We start from the raw sequence: 20,951 nt of genomic DNA on the forward strand, positions 1-20,951 counted from the left end.
CCATGTGGCAGTGATCTACCGACCCCCTGGCCGCTGTACACCTTTCCTTGACAACTTTGCTGCCTGGCTTCCCCACTTTCTCTCCTCCGACCTCCCCTCTATCATCCTCGGTGACTTTAACATCCCTATCGACATCACTAATGCAGCTTCCTCTAACCTTCTTGCTCTTTCCACCTCCTTTGGACTTTCTCAATGGTCCTCCACCCCTACTCACAATCTCGGCCACTCCCTCGACCTTGTCTTCACCCACCGATGTGATCTCTCTGATTTCTCTAACTCTTCCTTCCCTCTCTCTGACCACCATCTGCTTTCTTTCACCCTCTCATCTTCCCCTCTCTGCTCCACACCCAGACCCACCATCACCAGACGCAATCTCGGGTCCCTCAACCCCGCTATCATGTCCTCCCTCGAGACCTTCCTCTCTCCTCTTTCCACTATGACTTGTCCCAACCAGGCAGCCTCCTTCTATAACTCTTCCCTTACTGCTGCTCTTGACTCTGTGGCCCCCCTCTCATCTGCCCCCCTCCGCCGCTCCAAACCGTAACCCTGGCACACCAAACTCACACGATTCCTACAAAAATGTTCACGGTCTGCAGAACGCTCCTGGAGGAGATCCCACTCTCTGGCGGACTTTCTCCATTTCAAGTTTATCCTCTCTTCCTATAGCTCTGCTCTTTCTCTCGCCAAGCAATCCTTTTTCCAAACACTCATCTCTTCTCAGTCCTCCAGTCCACGCCGACTCTTTGAAACTTTCAGCACTCTCCTTCGCCCCCCTCCTCCTCCCCCCCCCCTCCTCCTCCCCTCCCCTCCTCCTCCCCTCCCCTCCTCCTCCCCTCCCCCTCCCCTCCCCTCTTCCCTCACTCCCACTGACTTTTCCTCCTTCTTCATCTCCAAAATTGAGGATATTCAAAATTACATCTCCTCCCGTCACCCCTCTGCTGCCCCCCTGCTCCCACCATCCCTCCCGTCCATCTATCCCACCCTGTCCTGCTTCCGTCCCACCTCAGACAAGGAAGTCCACTCCCTCATCTTATCCTCTCCCCCCACAACCTGCCACTTGGACCCCATCCCCTCCCGTCTTCTCCGCTCCCTCCCCCCCACTGCCTGCTCCCACCTTGCTCACCTCTTTAACCTATCGCTCTCTACTGGCATCTTTCCCTCACCATTCAAACATGCTCTGGTGTCCCCTATTCTCAAAAAAGCCAACCTCGACCCTTCATCACTCACTAGCTACCGCCTCATCTCTCTTCTCCCTTTCGCCTCCAAACTACTTGAACGACTGGTCTACAGCCATCTCACAAGCTACCTCTCTGACCACTCCATCCTTGATCCACTACAATCTGGCTTTCGCCCACTCCACTCCACCGAGACTGCCCTGGTGAAAGTCACCAGTGACCTGCTTTCGGCCAAATCCAAGGGCCACTTCTCTTTGCTCATCCTGCTGGACCTCTCTGCTGCCTTTGACACCGTGGATCACCCTCTCCTCCTCCGCACACTCCAAAATGTTGGCCTCTCTAGCACCGTCCTTGACTGGTTTACCTCATACCTCACTAACCGCTCCTTCTCTGTGTCTGCCTCCAGAACCACCTCACACCCTTCCATCCTTCCTGTTGGTGTCCCTCAGGGTTCTGTCCTAGGCCCCCATCTGTTCTTCCTCTACACCTCTTCCCTGGGTGCGCTCATTAACTCCTTTGGCCTTCAATACCACCTCTATGCTGATGACACACAACTCTACCTCTCCTCTCCTGATCTGTCCCCCTCTGTCCTCTCTCAGGTCTCCAGCTGCCTCTCTGCCATCTCATCCTGGATGTCTGAGCGCTCTCTGAAGCTCAATATGGATAAAACTGAACTTACTATCTTTCCCCCAGCCAGAGCAACACCCCCTACAAACATCTCTATCACTGTTGACAACACTATCATCTCCCCCGTTCCCCAACTCCGCTGCCTGGGCGTCACTCTTGACTCCTCCCTCTCCTTTGCACCCTACATCCAAGCTCTGGCGCAATCTTGTCGGTTCCAGCTACGCAACAATGATCGCATCAGGCCATTTCTCTCCCAGAGTGCAACTAAACTTATCATCCACTCACTGGTCATCTCACGACTTGACTACTGCAATCTGCTCCTCACTGGCCTCACTTGCTCCCACATCGCTCCCCTCCAATCTGTCCTCAACTCTGCAGCTAGGCTCATCTTCCTCTCCCGCCGCTCCACTTCTGCCACTCCCCTTCAACAAAATCTACACTGGCTCCCATTCCCCTACAGAATCCTCTTCAAACTCCTCACCCTCACATACAAGGCCATCTCTAATTCCACTGCTCCCTACATCTCCAACCTCCTCTCCCTTCATACTCCCTCCCGCCCACTACGGTCGGCTGATGACCGTCGCCTCTCCTCTGCCTTGGTCACTGCTGCCCATGCACGAGTTCAGAATTTTGCCCGTGCTGCACCCCTTCAGTGGAATGCGCTCCCCCGCTCCATTAGACTCTCCCCGACCTTGCAAAGCTTCAAATGGGCATTGAAAACCCACCTATTTATCAAAGCGTACCCCTCCAATGTATAACCTAGTCCTAAGGCTGCTCCTCCATCCCCCTGCCCCATGCCTTGGACATCTCTGTTTTGCTCGCATACCACCATCAGGCTTCTACCTGCTTGCACCTCATGTCATCTGTCTGTTGCCCCTCCCCACTAGATTGTTAGCTCTTCAGAGCAGGGCCCTCTTTCCTCTTGTCTAAACCCTCTTCTTGACACATTTCACTCAGCGACCATCTTTACCTGCTTTCTCTCCTGCTGGTAAAGGCTCATCTCTATCTATGGCCGCCAGCCCCAAGTAGTACAATGATTACTCCTTCGCTACTTACATCTAAGCTGTATTATGTTTTGAGAATTGTGTTGCTCTTTGTTAACTGCACTCCATTTTTGTTATTTATTTACTGTTATGCTAAGTTTTGTCTCCCTGTACTGTCCTTTGTACGGCGCTGCGAAACACTTGTGGCGCCCTATAAATAAAATGTAATAATAATAATGCCTGACGCTGTTTGGCTCTGTGTGCACTGCCCACAGAATTTGCAGAATGAATTGGTGTTCGTGGTTTAGGCGCATAGGGGCCTACTGTATTTTTTAAGATGGAGTGATAAGAACTATGCACTACCATAGCAATAGAAAATCTTTCCAGTTTACCATTAAAAAATGACGGTACCAGTCACGTCCTGCGCGTGTGCGACCCTGCTGTATGGCTGACGGGATCCGGTCTGAAGGTTGACAATGTTTAGGTCGACCACTATAGGTCGACAGGGTGGAATGTCGACATGTGCTAGGTCGACAGGTCAAAAGGTCAACTTGAGTTTGTTTGTTTTTTAACTTTTTCATACTTAACGATCCACGTGGACTATGATTGGAACGGTAATCTCGCTCGGCACCTTGCCCGAAGCATGGCGAGCGAACACGGTGCACTAATTGGGGTTCCCGGTCACTCTACGAAGAAAATGACACAATGCCCCCCAAAAAACACTCATGTTGACCTATCGACCTAGCACATGTTGACATAGAAACCCTGTCGACCTTCCAACCCTGTCGACCTAGTGACTGTCGACCTATAGTGGTCGACCTAAACATTGTCAACCTAGACACTGTCGATCTAATGATCCACACCCATGGCTGACACGTGCGCACTGTGGATTTAATCATTAACAAAAAACCCATTAGTAAAGGCTATGCCTCTAACGTCTCAGTAGTTATTGTATCAGATGATCTAGTAAGACACCTCACGCCTCCTTTTCTTATGCCTCATCCCTAACCTCCCCTCCATCGCTTGTCTGATGGGTATGACCGTCAGGTGCAAGTCATGACGGTGCTTAATGACTTGCGGATGTTTGTGTATAACTTTGTGCTATATAAGTTATTGCTGTGACAGTAGGAGAGTTCCAATTACCAGATACTATTCTAATCCCTAGTCAGAGACAGACGGATAACATTTAAAGGATAAGATAGTAAATAGAATGACAGCAATTACACCCACACGGATTTTGGGTTGGGGATACTCCTCCCTTTGTTGTATATAAATATCATTTCCAATTTAAGATCTGTTTGTCTGGGTTGGTCATATCACTCCCTGTCATGTTTACCTGTATTACGTCCCTCCCATTGTCACCTGTGCTTACCTGTGTCCCTCGATCATGTTATTTTCCATGTTCCACCCGTGTCCCTTCCCTTGTATGCCCACCCGTAATGGCGAGGCATCCAGGTAATAGACACACCTGGCATCACGGTAGGACCCCTATAACAAAATGAAAGCGGTGTGGACTATAGTTTTATTGTCAGTTTGACATTGTTCATGAATTGTGAGAAATATATGTGTATAATTCATTCTATTCTTAGTTTATGTTATTTTTTTTTATCTTTTTTTTTTTTTTTTATAGCACATTTATCTCTCTTGTTTGTAAAGGCACCTAAACATTTTATCTAATAGGAATTATATTCATTATAAATGGGCAGCTTTGTAAATGTTGGGGGTACACATAACGCAGCTGGGCCGCAGGGGGCGCCCAGCCTGGAGATGACTGAGAACCGTTGCACTAGAGCTATTGCGTATAACTGTAACAGAGATCTGCAGATCCGTTCAGTATATTGCGTTTGTATGTTTTACTATCCAGAACGTTATAACATAATTTAGTAAAGGCGCGAATGGCTTATTTCTGCGGCTTTGACCGTACACAAGACTATATTGTGTGTTCAGTCCATGAAAACAGCATGTTCAATTCATATCTATAAATAATTACCAGCATGGCTAATTGCCCCTGCACAGCTCATTCCTCACATTTTGAAAGCATAATGTTGACATCAAAGGCACAAAGCCTAGGGGGCGTCGCTATTGCTCCCCCCCGAAAAAAGCTTGATCTTATATGAGCGTTATTTCCGCACCCTGACACTTTTTAAACTTTTTTGTAAAACTTTTTAAAAACTTTTTTTCACTTTTTATTTTCTTTTGTTTTAAGGACGGCACAGACGTGGACTTCTGCAAATACCCATCCACGAGTCTGCCGGACTTAGTGAGTGCGTGCGCCGCCCAGGACACTCACACTGACAATAAAGAGAACGTGGAGCCAGATGGGGAAGAGGAGAAGGGATGCGGGGTCCCCCCAGCAGCTGTAAGTTTATCCCATGCAGACACAGCCATCGGCCCATAAACTCGCCAGACGTTCCGGTGCTCCGGCTCTGGGTCCTTAGGAATAAATACATGAGGTCATTTTTTTTTTTTTTAGGACAAGATAATAACTTTCCAGGTTCTGTTATAGCAATCACACTTGTCAAGTTAACGGCTTTACAAATGGCGTTTGCTGCGACCAGTCTTATTACATTATTAAAGGGATAATAAAGCGGAACGCCGCTGTAAAATATTTTCTTTCAAATAAAATTTGTAATACATTTTTTGTTATTTATTTCATTTGAAAGTTTATCTAGTTGTGGTAACGTAATATACTTTGGGCAGAATTCATGTTCCATACGAACAAATCAGGATTGTATTATGATCAGCGGCCCTGTCTACGAATTGTCTGTGGGAGCTTTTTGTTAATACTGTAATTATTATGCCTTTGTTTGATTGGCTTCAGAAATGCTCTCACGTGCGTAGACGGGAACTGGGTTCAAATAGTATTACAACGCTGATTATCCCAATGCCTATTATCTGAACACAATTTATGGGAATTAAAAAATATTTGTTGGCCATAAAATCAAAAATGCGTTGTTACATTCCAGAAAAAAAAACGACTAATACACTGTACGTCCTGTTACGTTACCAACTGTTTATCCGAAATAATCTGCGTTCTGCAGAAGCACTTACCTCTGCCCCACATTCCTGTGTACTGGGCAGCCCCCTCAAGTTCTCTCTGCTACTCTATATCCAAATCTTCCCCCTTTGGGCACCTTCCTCTTCTTCCTCCTCTTCCTCTCTGGCTCCTCTCCACTAACATATTCGCAATGATGGAGGGAAACAAAAGCTGTGCCAATCCTCCCGGCTTTGGTCCTGGAGCGGTGATTGCACCGCCCTCCATACGGCTCTGCCGCACCATTCCTAGAACTTTTTTCGCACTCCTTTTACTCTTTTTTGTAGTGTCGTTTGTAGACCATTCCAGAGCAGGGTATATATATTATATTTGCTTCTATGTGCACACACTTAATGTAGTGCTGTTATATTTAATGTGAGATATTGAATTCCCCCCCCCCATAGAGGTGAGGAGCAGCATTAGACTTTTATTATTTAGGATTTGCCAGGTTAATTTACTTTGCTTGAATAATTTCTTGAAATAGAGCATTATTTCCCTCCAAGAGATTGCAGATTGCTGTTTTATTGCAGAAGCATGTTACATGTAAGAGCGCATGAATAAAACAGAAGCGGCAGAATTATTTATGGGGAAGGTTTGGCAGACACTTCAGAGATTATTTGCATGTATAATTTATGCTGGGACTTGGTAAAGTGATGTGGGCGGGACAGAAACTTTGCTGTAAGTGATGCGAGGGTTTATGTTGTTAGCGCTGTATATGCAATGTACCTTACGTCTATGGCTGTTATTCCTTAGTTACATTAGAAACATTAAGTTTTGCTTCTTTGGCAAGGATTCCTTGAAATAATTTCTGTAATATATAGACTCCAGTGGAACAGCGCCGCCGGGGGCCATATTAAAAAAAGAAAAAGAAAAAAAGAAAAAAAAAACTTTCTTGAACTTCGACTGTCATGAAAATAACCTTACGTTACTCAACATGTTGCTGTGGGCAACAGCCTCCATATCCCCCAAATGTCACGATTTAGGTATGACAGGCTCTATCCACTTAATCCCGATTGATCTGGAAGGTTGGGAGGTATATCCTGTTCCCCAGAGGCATTATATATGAAGCATTTGTGTCAGTACATGCTTGTTTGTCCTGATTCCCCAACATTTACATATCTTCTTTTAAAGGCACGGTAACCATTTTCATTAATCTCTATCAATGCTTGGAGAGAGATAAAGTACCAGCCAATCAACTCTTACCTGCCATGTTACAGGCTGTGTTTGAAAAATGACAGTTAGGAGCTGATTGGTTTATACTTTATTGCTCTCCACATTATTCTTTTTTTCAAGCATTGACAAATCTCCCTCTTTATGTTTTTGTAATGCGAGTATTAAGATGGCTAAGCAGTTTCTAGGAGGGTGCTAGGAAACTGTTGCGGAGCTCAGCATACAGTACAGTTGCAAGAGTTTGCCTTCTCTTACCCATAACCTCTGTTATCCTTTAGAGTTACTCTGTCAATGTGGTAATCCTCTTACAGTATAACTAGGTGCTTCATCGCGCCCTACGGGCGCTCTTCACACCGTCGCAAGGGACTACGCCCCCTTAACCCTTGCACGCCTTTCTGGGGTTCAATATTTGTATTATATGGAGTATTACCTGCATTCCTTTGTTAGTGGTTAAATATTGCACAATGAAAGGGCGTGCGATGGTGAAGGAGGCGCAGCCCCTTGCGACGGCGTGAACAGCGCCTACAGGGCACAATGTACAGAATGTAGCGGGTGAGGGGGGGACTGCGAGTGGGGGGGGGGCGGATGGGGAATGGTCGGGAGGTGCTTTGGGTGGGGGAGGAGCATAGGAGTGGGGGCTGCAAGTGGGGGAGGGGTCCGGAGGCACTGCTGGTGGGGGAGGGGCTAGGGTGCCACGGGTGGGGGAGGGGCAGGTGCGGGGATGTTGCGAATGGGTGAAGGTTTCCGGAGGTGCTGTGGGATGGGAAGGGGCAGGGGTGTCGGGGGTGGGATAGGGGATTCGGAGGCTCTGCGGGTGGGGGAGGGACAGGTGCAGGTGGTGCGGTGGATGGGGAAGGGGGTCCGGAGGTGCTGCAGATGGTGCAGGTGTGGGGGTGGGGGAGGGGCAGGGGGGTGGGGGGGGGGCAGCAGATGGGGGAGAGTGTCTGCAGATGCTGCGGGTGGAGGGGGGCAGGTGTGTGGGGAGACATATATGCGGGGTGGATGGTGGAGGGGGTCTGGAGGTGCTGTTGGTGGTGGAGGGGCGGGGGATTGGGAGCCGCGGGTGGTGTAGGGGGTCTGGAGGTACAGCGTGTGGGGGAGGGGTGGGGTGCCGCATGTGGTGGAGGGGAAGGTGCGGAGGTGTGGTGCATTGGGGAGGGGTCTGGAGGCGCTGCGGGTACTGTACCTGCCAAAAAGGTAGTTGGAGGGTATGCGGTGACAGGGTCAGAACAGGGGTGACGGGGCAAGGACAGGGGCGATGTGGCCAGGACAGAAATAACAGGGACAGGATAGGGGTGACAGGGCCAGGGTAGGGGTGGCAGGACCAGGACAGGGGTGACAGGGCCAGGATAGGGTTGACAGGGCAAGCACAGGGGTGACAGGGCCAGGATAGGGGTGACAGGACCATGATAGGGGTGATAGGGCCAGGATAAGGGTGAAAGGGCCAGGATAAGGGTAAAAGGGCCAGGATAACGGTGACAGGGCAAGGACAGGGGTGACAGGGACATGACAGAACACAGGGCACGGGAGAGATTGGTATTAGGGACAGAACAGTGGTGACAGACAGATGTGTCTTACCGGAGTCACTGCTGCTGGCTGCTGCTGTTCCACTCCAACCTGTTTGGATCTGCTGCTGCTGGAGACTTGGCATGGCTGACTCTCTCAGGCTGGAGTCCTGCTTCCTCTGCCCATCCGCATCCCTCCCCCCCTCCTCAGTCACACACCGCAGACCTCGCGCGGCAGCCAGGCACTGTGGTAAGGGGAGACTGGGAGTGACTGGTTAGCCCCCAGGAGACGCTGCCGCTGGAGGGAGGAGGGGGTCGGAGCCTTGAAGCAGCGCGGACTTCTGCAGCGCTGCCCGCCGGCTAAAGTGTGTGAAGGAGCAGGGCGCACCTCACTGCGGGCGGCAGCGCTGCAGCTAGCGGTGGGGTTGCCGGGGCTGGAGATAACAGAGGCAGTACGGAACCTGCACAGCTGCTGGTGCCCCACAAAACTGCAGCTAAGAAGCGTGGAGTGTGCTAGAAAGTGACGCTCCTCCGCGCCAGAGAGACCCTGCTGAGTATGCTGATGTGGGGGGTCAAGCACACAGTGAGCCGATGCCCGTCTGTCTGTACGGCATACCCCCTCACACACCCCCATACCTCCCCACTGTCCCGATTTTCGCAGGACAGTCCCGTTTTTGGGGTCTGTCCCGCTGTCCCACCCGCAGGCCGCAGTGTCCCGCGGTGGGTGGGGGCAGTTGGGAAGCTCCTGTACTCGCTGTTCTGCTTAGCAGAGCAGCGGTGAATAGACGCTGTGCGCATGCGCACAGCGTCTATTCAATGGAGACAGGAGGAGAGGGGGCATGCCAGCAGCTCTCAGAGCGCTGGGCATGCCCCCTCACTGACGAAAACGGGGCGTGACTCGCGATCGCGGGTCCTCCGCATAGCCACACTTCCTTTTTGGTGGCCACCCCCCCCCCCCCTTTTCGCCGCACGTGTGTCCCTCCTGCTGCCTGAAGAAAGCTGGGAGGTATGCACCCCTGTCTGCCTGAAGAAAGCTGGGAGGTATGCACCCCTGTCTGCCTGAAGAAAGCTGGGAGGTATGCACCCCTGTCTGCCTGAAGAAAGCTGGGAGGTATGCACCCCTGCCTGCCTGAAGAAAGCTGGGAGGTATGCACCCCTGTCTGCCTGAAGAAAGCTGGGAGGTATGCACCCCTGTCTGCCTGAAGAAAGCTGGGAGGTATGCACCCCTGCCTGCCTGAAGAAAGCTGGTAGGTATGCACCCCTGCCTGCCTGAAGAAAGCTGGGAGGTATGCACCCCTGTCTGCCTGAAGAAAGCTGGGAGGTATGCACCCCTGTCTGCCTGAAGAAAGCTGGGAGGTATGCACCCCTGCCTGTGCCATTCCCATACTATCTGCTTCTGCTCCTAGTCTCCTATAGATTTGCCCAGATCTGTGACTCATTTGACTAACTCCGCCCAGCGTTGTGACTCCGCCCAGCGTTAGCAAATGAGGCACAAAGTCACGGATCTGTCCCACCCGCAGGCCGCAGTGTCCCGCGGTGGGTGGGGGCAGTTGGGAAGCTCCTGTACTCGCTGTTCTGCTTAGCAGAGCAGCGGTGAATAGACGCTGTGCGCATGCGCACAGCGTCTATTCAATGGAGACAGGAGGAGAGGGGGCATGCCAGCAGCTCTCAGAGCGCTGGGCATGCCCCCTCACTGACGAAAACGGGGCGTGACTCGCGATCGCGGGTCCTCCGCATAGCCACACCCCCTTTTTGGTGGCCACCCCCCCTTTTCGCCGCACGTGTGTCCCTCCTGCTGCCTGAAGAAAGCTGGGAGGTATGCACCCCTGCCTGCCTGAAGAAAGCTGGGAGGTATGCACCCCTGTCTGCCTGAAGAAAGCTGGGAGGTATGCACCCCTGTCTGCCTGAAGAAAGCTGGGAGGTATGCACCCCTGCCTGCCTGAAGAAAGCTGGGAGGTATGCACCCCTGCCTGCCTGAAGAAAGCTGGGAGGTATGCACCCCTGTCTGCCTGAAGAAAGCTGGGAGGTATGCACCCCTGTCTGCCTGAAGAAAGCTGGGAGGTATGCACCCCTGCCTGCCTGAAGAAAGCTGGGAGGTATGCACCCCTGCCTGCCTGAAGAAAGCTGGGAGGTATGCACCCCTGTCTGCCTGAAGAAAGCTGGGAGGTATGCACCCCTGTCTGCCTGAAGAAAGCTGGGAGGTATGCACCCCTGCCTGCCTGAAGAAAGCTGGGAGGTATGCACCCCTGTCTGCCTGAAGAAAGCTGGGAGGTATGCACCCCTGTCTGCCTGAAGAAAGCTGGGAGGTATGCACCCCTGTCTGCCTGAAGAAAGCTGGGAGGTATGCACCCCTGTCTGCCTGAAGAAAGCTGGGAGGTATGCACCCATGCATGCCTGAAGAAAGCTGGGAGGTATGCACCCCTGCCTGTCTGAAGAAAGCTGGGAGGTATGCACCCCTGCCTGTGCCATTCCCATACTATCTGCTTCTGCTCCTAGTCTCCTATAGATTTGCCCAGATCTGTGACTCATTTGACTAACTCCGCCCAGCGTTGTGACTCCGCCCAGCGTTAGCAAATGAGGCACAAAGTCACGGATCTGGGCTAATATATAGGAGATAGCTCTGGCCAGGTATAGTGGCAGGAGATGTGGTACAATATTGGGGACGGGCATGACATATCTGGATCAGGGAGCATAGAAAATCTGACTCTATACAGGCAAATTGGTAGTAAATGCAACTTCCTGAGCAGAGACGCAACATAAGTTATGTCTACTGTACACAATTATCAAAAGATATTTCGGAGGGTGCGGGCCCTTTAAGCAGTAAGGGATTTGGGTGCGTGACTTACTATAGAGCGTGTCATCCTTTTTTCAATGAACTGAGAGCTCGCTGCTTTTTTGCAGATTGCCCAGGAGAGGCTCATGGATGAGAATCCAACATCTGCTAAATAGATTTGAAGGTTTTTGCCTTCATCCTTCAGTGGTGGAATTTCCAAGACGATCATAATTCGTTACTTTAGCTGAAAATTATTGCCAAAAGTTATCTGCGTTCGGTAGTGAAGGCATAAATGAAACTTAAATACCCTACCTTAATTAAACCTGCTCCCAGGGGGGCCCACTAATCCTCATGACACAAGTGATTTGTACGTCTCCGTATAATGGCGGCCAATTAGCCAGGCCACGCTGCTCCGACGGTGAGCCCTGAAACCTGTCACAGCGTTCTAAACCCTCTAACTGCTAATGTTCCACATGATTAAATTGAGATCATATGTGCGGGGCTGGGAGACCGGGAAGGGAAACAGTATCTGGTGTTTTAATAAAAATGTATTTCAGAGCTGCCAAGTCCTGTAAACGTGCCGCGCTCCCTGATATGGGAAAGTGGTCGATTGGAACAGATGTTTTTTTCTCTTTCCCATGGATTTGGGCAGTGTGGAGTCGCTTATGAAGGGGTCACCTCAGCACCTGGCGAAGGAAGCCGCGTAATTATTGCAGGAAAACTCCCAAAAACGTATCCGTGATGCCAGACGTTTAGGGGGCTTTGCTCAGAGCTCTTGGGATGGACCTTTCCCCTGGCTTCCGAACAGGTGTATCTGGCTCTTAGGTTTGTCGGTCTGAACGTGCAGTTACTTTGTCCACCTTCCCCCTCTATGCATCCGTCTAGACATCTGTATTCCTATAAAGCTGCAGCCAGATGTACAGTTTTGAAAAGCTGTTGTTTTTCTGCTTTTAGATGACACGATGCTTCAGATAGGTTCCTAAAACACCTTGGGGGCTAGGGGATGCGTGGTTGCCAGCTGCACGCTTCCTGAATTAAAATGCTAGGCCAATAGCACAAATAGCACACATTTTCCTGCATACCTCTTTGGGGTGAGAGGGGAAATGTGTCATGTTGGAGGTCCATCACCTTAAATTGAATTGCCAACCCCCCCCCCCCCCCCCCCCTCCCCCGTTTAAAAATGTAACCTATATTGCACTGACACGAATACCTGTACTGTTATTGCCTTCCCCAGCTATATGCAAGTAACGTTACTCTGATCTCATACAGTTCATTGCAGTGGTCAGGGATTTTTTTTACTGCAGTAATTGAAAACAATAATGAATTGCCGCTTAGAGATTGGCCGGCAGAATGCGTTTTGCAGTGTCCTCTCTCCATTCGCCCACATTCTTTAGGTTTCAGGCCCTTTGACGGCTAGGATATTTCTTATTATATATACTACACCTGTATGCGCAAACGTGGCCTCTGTGCACCGTAAATCTGCCCCTATCCACGTAGGTCCCAGGCCAGCTATGAAATCCAGAGCACCTTCTATCACCATGCAGAGTTAAAGGGTCATGATCAGAGATCACCGAGCAGCTAATACAGCCAAGGTTCGCAGGGTGACCCGAACATCTGGCCTCTCCCCAGCATTCGCCAAGCCGCCGCTGTCAGCTCGGTATCTGCACAGATTTCGCATGTCACCCGCAGCAGCAGCAGCGATGAGCTGGAAGCTCCAGGAGACTTCCTGCGAGACACCAGGGACTTTGCACGTCTTGGCAAATCGTCAGGATAAATTCCGAATAAAACAGGATGGAGGCTTCAAGATCCTGTGAATTGTTTCTGATGAGCCTGAGCCAACAAAGACCTGCAGGAGTACTTTAAAAAAAATATATATAAAAATAAAATAATAAAATGATAATTAACAGACCATTTAGGGAGAAGGAAACAAATTCTGTTTTGGCAAAAAAAAAACGCCGGCTGTCTATTGTTAACAGAAATATGTTGCTGTAATCGTATCTCGTGAGCGGCTATTTGTCATTCTAATCAACGTGTTGTGTTTCAAAACACTGGAGCGCAGAGGATTCATTCCATTTAAGCGTTATATCGCCAAGCATGTCACTGATGGAATACAGACCGCAAGCGGCAGCACTCCCCACTATCCAGGATGGGAACCAATTTGTTTATTTTCACTTAAAAGTGGCTTCCAAACAACTTTATAGAGGAAGGGGGAGATGTGCCAAGCTTTGGAGAGAGATATGGCGGAGAATTTGCTCATAGAAACAAATCAGCTTCTGACTGTGATTCTTGTAACACAGCCTGTAAAATGACCGTTGGGAGCTGATTGATTGATACTTTATCTCTTTCCACTTTATCGCTCTCCAAGATTTGATAAATCTCCCCGAGTCCATATACCTACCAGCAATCAAAAATTCTAAATTAGGGGCATCACAGTGGCACAGTGGTAAGCCTTCCCACCTAGGACCTACCTGTGGGAAGCGTGTATGTCAGAGGTTCTCAAACGCGGTCCTCAAGGCACCCCAACAGTCTAGGTTTTAAGTTTATCCATGTTTGGCCGCAGGTGACTAAGGGGTCAATTCAATTCGGCAACTTATGAATAGCGCCGGGAATTAGCTCCCGACGCTATTCAATTCAGCTGCTAGTTACCCGCAATTGTCGGGAATTCTTCTCTCATCCCCGGGGATGAGAGAAGAAACCCGACAAAAGTGCTTCCTCGCGGCCGGCGCGAGGCTGATTCTGTCGGGAATCAGCCTCGCGCCGGGGAGTTAAGTCGGAGAATGCCCGTTCACCCGACAATTCAACCTGTTTAGTCGGCGAAAACGGGACATCGCCGACTTAACTGGAGCTGAATTGAATAGCGTCGGGAGCTAATTCCCGGCGCTATTCATAAGTTGCCGAATTGAATTGACCCCTATGGGGTCTATTTACAAAGCCTTGGATGGAGATAAAGTACCAGTCAATCAGCTCATAACTGTCATTTTTAAAACACAACCTGTGGCATGTCAGTTAGCAGCCGATTGGCTGCTACTTTATCTCCGTCGACTTTATCTCCATCCAAGGCTTAGTAAATAGACCCCTTCATTTGATCTAACCATCCGTGCTGATCCATGGATATACCTAAACCCTGAACCGTTGGGGTGCCTTGAGGAACTCTTTTGAGAACCTCTGGTGTATGTTCTTCCCATGCTTGTGTGGGTTTCTTCCTGGGGCTTCGATTGTCTCCCACAGTCCCCGAAACATACCGGTAGGTTAAGTGGCTTCTGACAAAACGAAATGTATTGCGCCAAACTAGTCTTCTCTAGTTGCGTCCATTCCCCTTATTGCGGCTTTGGTGGATGAGTAGTCTCCATTCCACAAGGTGGTCACTGGTGGTGTTCTTGAGGTCATTCCTCCAAACCGCCACTTTTTCAACGAGTCTCGAATTCCAGGGGACTGCGCCTCCATCCCGCGCTCAGACAGTTCCTCCCAATTTGCAGGAGGTGTTATATTTCCATTTAAAAAAAATCAAACAACATACAAATGTTTTTATGCAAAATGCATCAACACTGGCCATGCCAAAACTGTGACCCTTGGTGTGCTGTAGGCCCCCTTCCCAATCTGCGATGTTGGGAGTTATGGTGTACGACGCTTGCTATGCGTGTTGCTGCAGTACATCCCACATCTGCACTGATCTCAGATTAGGTGGGGGGGGGGGGGGGATGACGTCTGGGTTTCAGGCAGATAAACTGATGAGCAGCTGACAATCTGGAATTTTTCAGTAGAAAGCTTCGGTCTGACCCCAGTAGTAACCTTCCTACATAAGTACGGCCATATGTTTAAGCACTAGCAGCCCTGAAAGGCATGCCTGTGTGACAATCTGCCTCAGACCTATAAAATACAATTTCCTCCTCCTCAAACTGTAAAAAATGTATATTTCATACTGAGCGGTATCTCAGACACACGTCCCCCAACTGCGTTTCTAGTGAGATCGGCGGGTTTAAATGCACTAAACTGAAAATAATATTGGATTGTTATGGAGGAACTTTGCAGACACATAAGGAGGGGATTCAATTGTTTGAAAAGTCAGTTGGGAGTCTGTATTTTCCTATCTAATAGAAAGAAACAGACACCCAACCATCTTTTCAAACAATTGAATTCCCCCCAGTAGTGTAATAAATGTAGGGAGTAAATGTGATACTGCACCGACTACTATAGCCCATATGGAAAAGTCGTCCTGTAGTCCTGTACCCATATAAAGGAACCAGTCTGCTTGTCTCTATATAGGTCCCTTATATTTGCGGTAACTTATAATATCGGTTTATTTATATTACAGGGAGCATTAATACCTTCAACACACATTTCTAATGAACGCAGAACCGCGTGACATCAGAGCTCCGCAAATTATAGGCGATGACATCAGAATGCATATATTATATGCGGGACTTTTTTATGTATTAGATTATATATAAGTACTGTTCTCTTTCCGATGTCATTGCGCACTTTCAATGAATACAAATAATAAGAATTTACTTACCGATAATTCTATTTCTCGTAGTCCGTAGTGGATGCTGGGGACTCCGTCAGGACCATAGGGAATAGCGGCTCCGCAGGAGACAGGGCACAAAAATAAAGCTTTAGGATTAGGTGGTGTGTACTGGCTCCTCCCCCTATGACCCTCCTCCAAGCCTCAGTTAGGATACTGTGCCCGGACGAGCGTACACAATAAGGAAGGATATTGAATCCCGGGTAAGACTCATACCAGCCACACCAATCACACCGTATAACTTGTGATCTGAACCCAGTTAACAGTATGACAAACGTAGGAGCCTCTAAACAGACGGCTCACAACAATAACAACCCGAATTTGTTTGTAACAATAACTATGTACAAGTATTGCAGACAATCCGCACTTGGGATGGGCGCCCAGCATCCACTACGGACTACGAGAAATAGAATTATCGGTAAGTAAATTCTTATTTTTTCTAACGTCCTAAGTGGATGCTGGGGACTCCGTCAGGACCATGGGGATTATACCAAAGCTCCCAAACGGGCGGGAGAGTGCGGATGACTCTGCAGCACCGAATGAGAGAACTCAAGGTCCTCCTCAGCCAGGGTATCAAATTTGTAGAATTTTGCAAACGTGTTTGCCCCTGACCAAGTAGCAGCTCGGCAGAGTTGTAATGCCGAGACCCCCCGGGCAGCCGCCCAGGATGAGCCCACTTTCCTTGTGGAATGGGCCTTGACAGATTTAGGTTGTGGCAAGCCTGCCACAGAATGTGCAAGTTGAATTGTGCTACAAATCCAACGAGCAATCGTCCGCTTAGAAGCAGGAGCACCCATCTTGTTGGGTGCATACAATATAAACAGTGAGTCAGACTTTCTGACTCCCGCCGTTCTTGAAATATATATTTTCAATGCCCGGACCACGTCCAACAACTTGGAATCCTCCAAATCGTTAGTAGCCGCAGGCACCACAATAGGCTGGTTCAGGTGAAACGCTGACACCACCTTAGGCAGAAAATGAGGACGCGTCCGCAGTTCTGCCCTGTCCGTATGGAAAATCAGATATGGGCTCTTATATGATAAAGCCGCCAATTCTGATACTCTCCTGGCTGAAGCCAGGGCCAGTAGCATGGTTACTTTCCATGTAAGATACTTCAACTCCACCGATTTGAGCGGCTCAAACCAATGGGATTTGAGAAAATCCAAGACTACATTAAGATCCCACGGTGCCACTGGGGGCACAACCGGGGGCTGTATATGTAGTACTCCTTTTACAAAAGTCTGGACTTCAGGAACTGAAGCCAATTCTTTCTGGAAGAAAATCGACAGGGACGAAATTTGAACCTTAATGGACCCCAATTTGAGGCCCATAGACAATCCTGTTTGCAGGAAATGTAGGAATCGACCCAGTTGAAATTCCTCCGTGGGGGCCTTCCTGGCCTCACACCACGCAACATATTTTCTCCAAATGCGGTGATAATGTTGTGCAGTCACCTCCTTCCTGGCTTTTACCAGTGTAGGAATGACCTCTTCCGGAATGCCTTTTTCCCTTAGAATTCGGCGTTCAACCGCCATGCCGTCAAACGCAGCCGCGGTAAGTCTTGGAATAGACACGGTCCCTGCTGAAGCAGGTCCCGTCTTAGAGGTAGAGGCCACGGATCCTCCGTGAGCATCTCTTGAAGTTCCGGGTACCAAGTTCTTCTTGGCCAATCCGGAGCCACTAGTATCGTTCTTACTCCCTTTTGCCGTATAATTCTCAGTACTTTTGGTATGAGAGGCAGAGGAGGGAACACATACACTGACTGGAACACCCACGGTGTTACCAGAGCGTCCACAGCTATTGCCTGAGGGTCTCTTGACCTGGCGCAATACCTGTCCAGTTTTTTGTTGAGGCGGGACGCCATCATATCCACCATTGGTTTTTCCCAACGGTTCACAATCATGTGGAAGACTTCTGGATGAAGTCCCCACTCTCCCGGGTGTAGATCGTGTCTGCTGAGGAAGTCTGCTTCCCAGTTGTCCACTCCCGGAATGAATACTGCTGACAGTGCTATCACATGATCTTCCGCCCAGCGAAGAATCCTTGCAGCTTCTGCCATTGCTGTCCTGCTTCTTGTGCCGCCCTGTCTGTTTACGTGGGCGACTGCCGTGATGTTGTCCGACTGGATCAACACCGGCTGACCCTGAAGCAGGGGTTTTGCCAGACTTAGAGCATTGTAAATCGCTCTTAGCTCCAGTATATTTATGTGAAGAGACATCTCCAGGCTTGACCATACTCCCTGGAAGTTTCTTCCCTGTGTGACCGCTCCCCAGCCTCTCAGACTGGCATCCGTGGTCACCAGGACCCAGTCCTGTATGCCGAATCTGCGGCCCTCTAACAGATGAGCACTCTGCAACCACCACAGAAGAGACACCCTTGTCCGTGGCGATAAGGTTATCCGCTGATGCATCTGCAGATGCGATCCGGACCATTTGTCCAGCAGATCCCACTGAAAAGTTCGTGCGTGGAATCTGCCGAATGGAATCGCTTCGTAAGAAGCCACCATCTTTCCCAGGACTCTTGTGCATTGATGCACAGACACTGTCCCTGGTTTTAGGAGGTTCCTGACAAGTTCGGATAACTCCCTGGCTTTCTCCTCCGGAAGAAACACCTTTTTCTGAACCGTGTCCAGAATCATTCCCAGGAACAGCAGACGTGTCGTCGGGGTCAACTGAGATTTTGGAAAATTCAGAATCCACCCGTGTTGTTGCAGCACTAGTTGGGTTAGTGCTACTCCGTCCTCCAGCTGTTCTCTGGACCTTGCCCTTATCAGGAGATCGTCCAAGTAAGGGATAATTAATACGCCTCTTCTTCGTAGAAGGATCATCATTTCGGCCATTACCTTGGTAAAGACCCGAGGTGCCGTGGACAATCCAAACGGCAGCGTCTGAAACTGATAATGACAGTTTTGCACCACGAACCTGAGGTACCCTTGATGTGAAGGGCAAATTGGGACATGCAGGTAAGCATCCTTTATGTCCAGGGAAACCATAAAGTCCCCTTCTTCCAGATTCGCTATCACTGCTCTGAGTGACTCCATCTTGAACTTGAATTTTTGTATGTACAGGTTCAAAGATTTCAGATTTAGAATAGGTCTTACCGAGCCGTCCGGCTTCGGTACCACAAATAGCGTGGAGTAATACCCCTTTCCCTGTTGTAGGAGGGGTACCTTGACTATCACCTGCTGAGAAAACAGCTTGTGAATGGCTTCCAATACCGTCGCCCTGTCTGAGGGAGACGTTGGCAAAGCAGACTTTAGGAACCGGCGAGGGGGAGACTTCTCGAATTCCAACCTGTAACCCTGAGATACTACCTGCAGAATCCAGGGTCCACCTGTGAGCAAGCCCACTGTGCGCTGAAATTCTTGAGTCGACCCCCCACCGCTCCTGAGTCCTCTTGTAAGGCCCCAGCGTCATGCTGAGGGCTTTGCAGAACCCTGGGAGGGCTTCTGTTCCTGGGCAGGGGCTGCTTGCTACCCTCTCTTACCCCTTCCTCTGCCCCGAGGCAGATATGACTGTCCTTTTGTCCGCTTGTTCTTATAGGACCGAAAGGACTGCGGCTGAAAAGACGGTGTCTTTTTCTGTTGGGAGGGGGTCTGAGGTAAAAAAGTGGATTTTCCGGCAGTTGCCGTGGCCACCAGATCCGATAGACCGACGCCAAATAATTCCTCCCCTTTATACGGCAATACTTCCATATGTCGTTTGGAATCCGCATCATCTGACCACTGTCGCGTCCATAAACTCCTTCTGGCAGATATGGACATCGCATTTACTCTCGATGCCAGAGTGCAAATATCTCTCTGCGCATCTCGCATATAAAGGAAAGCATCCTTTAATTGCTCTATAGTCCATAAAATACTGTCCCTATCCAGGGTATCAATATTTTCAGTCAGGGAATCCAACCAGACGACCCCCGCACTGCACATCCAGGCTGAGGCGATGGCCGGTCGCAGTATAACACCAGTATGTGTGTATATACTTTTTAGGGTAGTTTCCAGTCTCCTATCCGCTGGATCCCTGAGGGCGGCCGTATCAGGAGACGGTAACGCCACTTGTTTTGATAAGCGTGTGAGCGCCTTATCCACCCTAGGGGGTGTTTCCCAGCGCGCCCTAACCTCTGGCGGGAAAGGGTATAATGCTAATAACTTTTTTGAAATTAGCATTTTTCTATCTGGGTTAACCCACGCTTCATCACATACATCATTTAATTCCTCTGATTCAGGAAAAACTACAGGTAGTTTTTTCACCCCCCACATAATACCCCTTTTTGTGGTACTTGCAGTATCAGAGATATGCAAAGCCTCCTTCATTGCCGTGATCATATAACGTGTGGCCCTACTTGAAAATACGTTTGTTTCATCACCGTCGACACTAGATTCAGTGTCTGTGTCTGGGTCTGTGTCGACCGACTGAGGTAAAGGGCGCTTTACAGCCCCTGACGGTGTCTGAGACGCCTGGGCAGGCACTAACTGGTTTGCCGGCCGTCTCATGTCGTCAACTGATTTTTGTAATGTGCTGACATTATCACGTAATTCCATAAACAAAGCCATCCATTCCGGTGTCGACTCCCTGGGGGGTGACATCACCATTATCGGCAATTGCTCTGCCTCCACGCCAACATCGTCCTCATACATGTCGACACACACGTACCGACACACAGCAGACACACAGGGAATGCTCTTATCGAAGACAGGACCCCACTAGCCCTTTGGGGAGACAGAGGGAGAGTTTGCCAGCACACACCCAAGCGCTATAATATATATGGGAACAACCTTATATAAGTGTTGTTCCTTATAGCAGCTTAAATATATCCAATATATCGCCAAAAAATGCCCCCCCTCTCTGTTTTACCCTGTTTCTGTAGTGCAGTGCAGGGGAGAGTCCTGGGAGCCTTCCTCACAGCGGAGCTGAGCAGGAAAATGGCGCTGTGTGCTGAGGAGAATAAGCCCCGCCCCCTATTTCGGCGGGCTTTCCTCCCGTAGTTTTAGATAACTGGCATGGGTTAAATACATACATATAGCCTCAATGGCTATATGTGATGTATTCTTTTGCCATAAGGTATTAAAATATTGCTGCCCAGGGCGCCCCCAGCAGCGCCCTGCACCCTCCGTGACCGCTTGGTGTGAAGTGTGTGACAACAATGGCGCACAGCTGCAGTGCTGT

General features: G+C 49.6%; 1 protein-coding gene across 5 annotated transcripts in view; it reads left to right on the plus strand.

Moving 5' to 3' along the window:
- PDZD2 (PDZ domain containing 2) overlaps positions 1-20,951 on the plus strand; it is a 559,801-nt gene that overhangs the window by 410,534 nt on the left and 128,316 nt on the right. For 4 of the 5 annotated variants that reach the window (XM_063959260.1, XM_063959270.1, XM_063959292.1 and 1 more), the window contains one exon: positions 4,992-5,144. The exons of the other annotated variant lie outside the window; for it this stretch is intronic. In XM_063959260.1, coding sequence (XP_063815330.1) covers positions 4,992-5,144 — 153 coding nt within the window. The remainder of the gene's footprint in view (positions 1-4,991; positions 5,145-20,951) is intronic. 5 annotated transcript variants of the gene reach the window in all.

This window comes from Pseudophryne corroboree, chromosome 1 (genome assembly GCF_028390025.1).
Source record: "Pseudophryne corroboree isolate aPseCor3 chromosome 1, aPseCor3.hap2, whole genome shotgun sequence".
NCBI lineage: Eukaryota > Metazoa > Chordata > Amphibia > Anura > Myobatrachidae > Pseudophryne > Pseudophryne corroboree.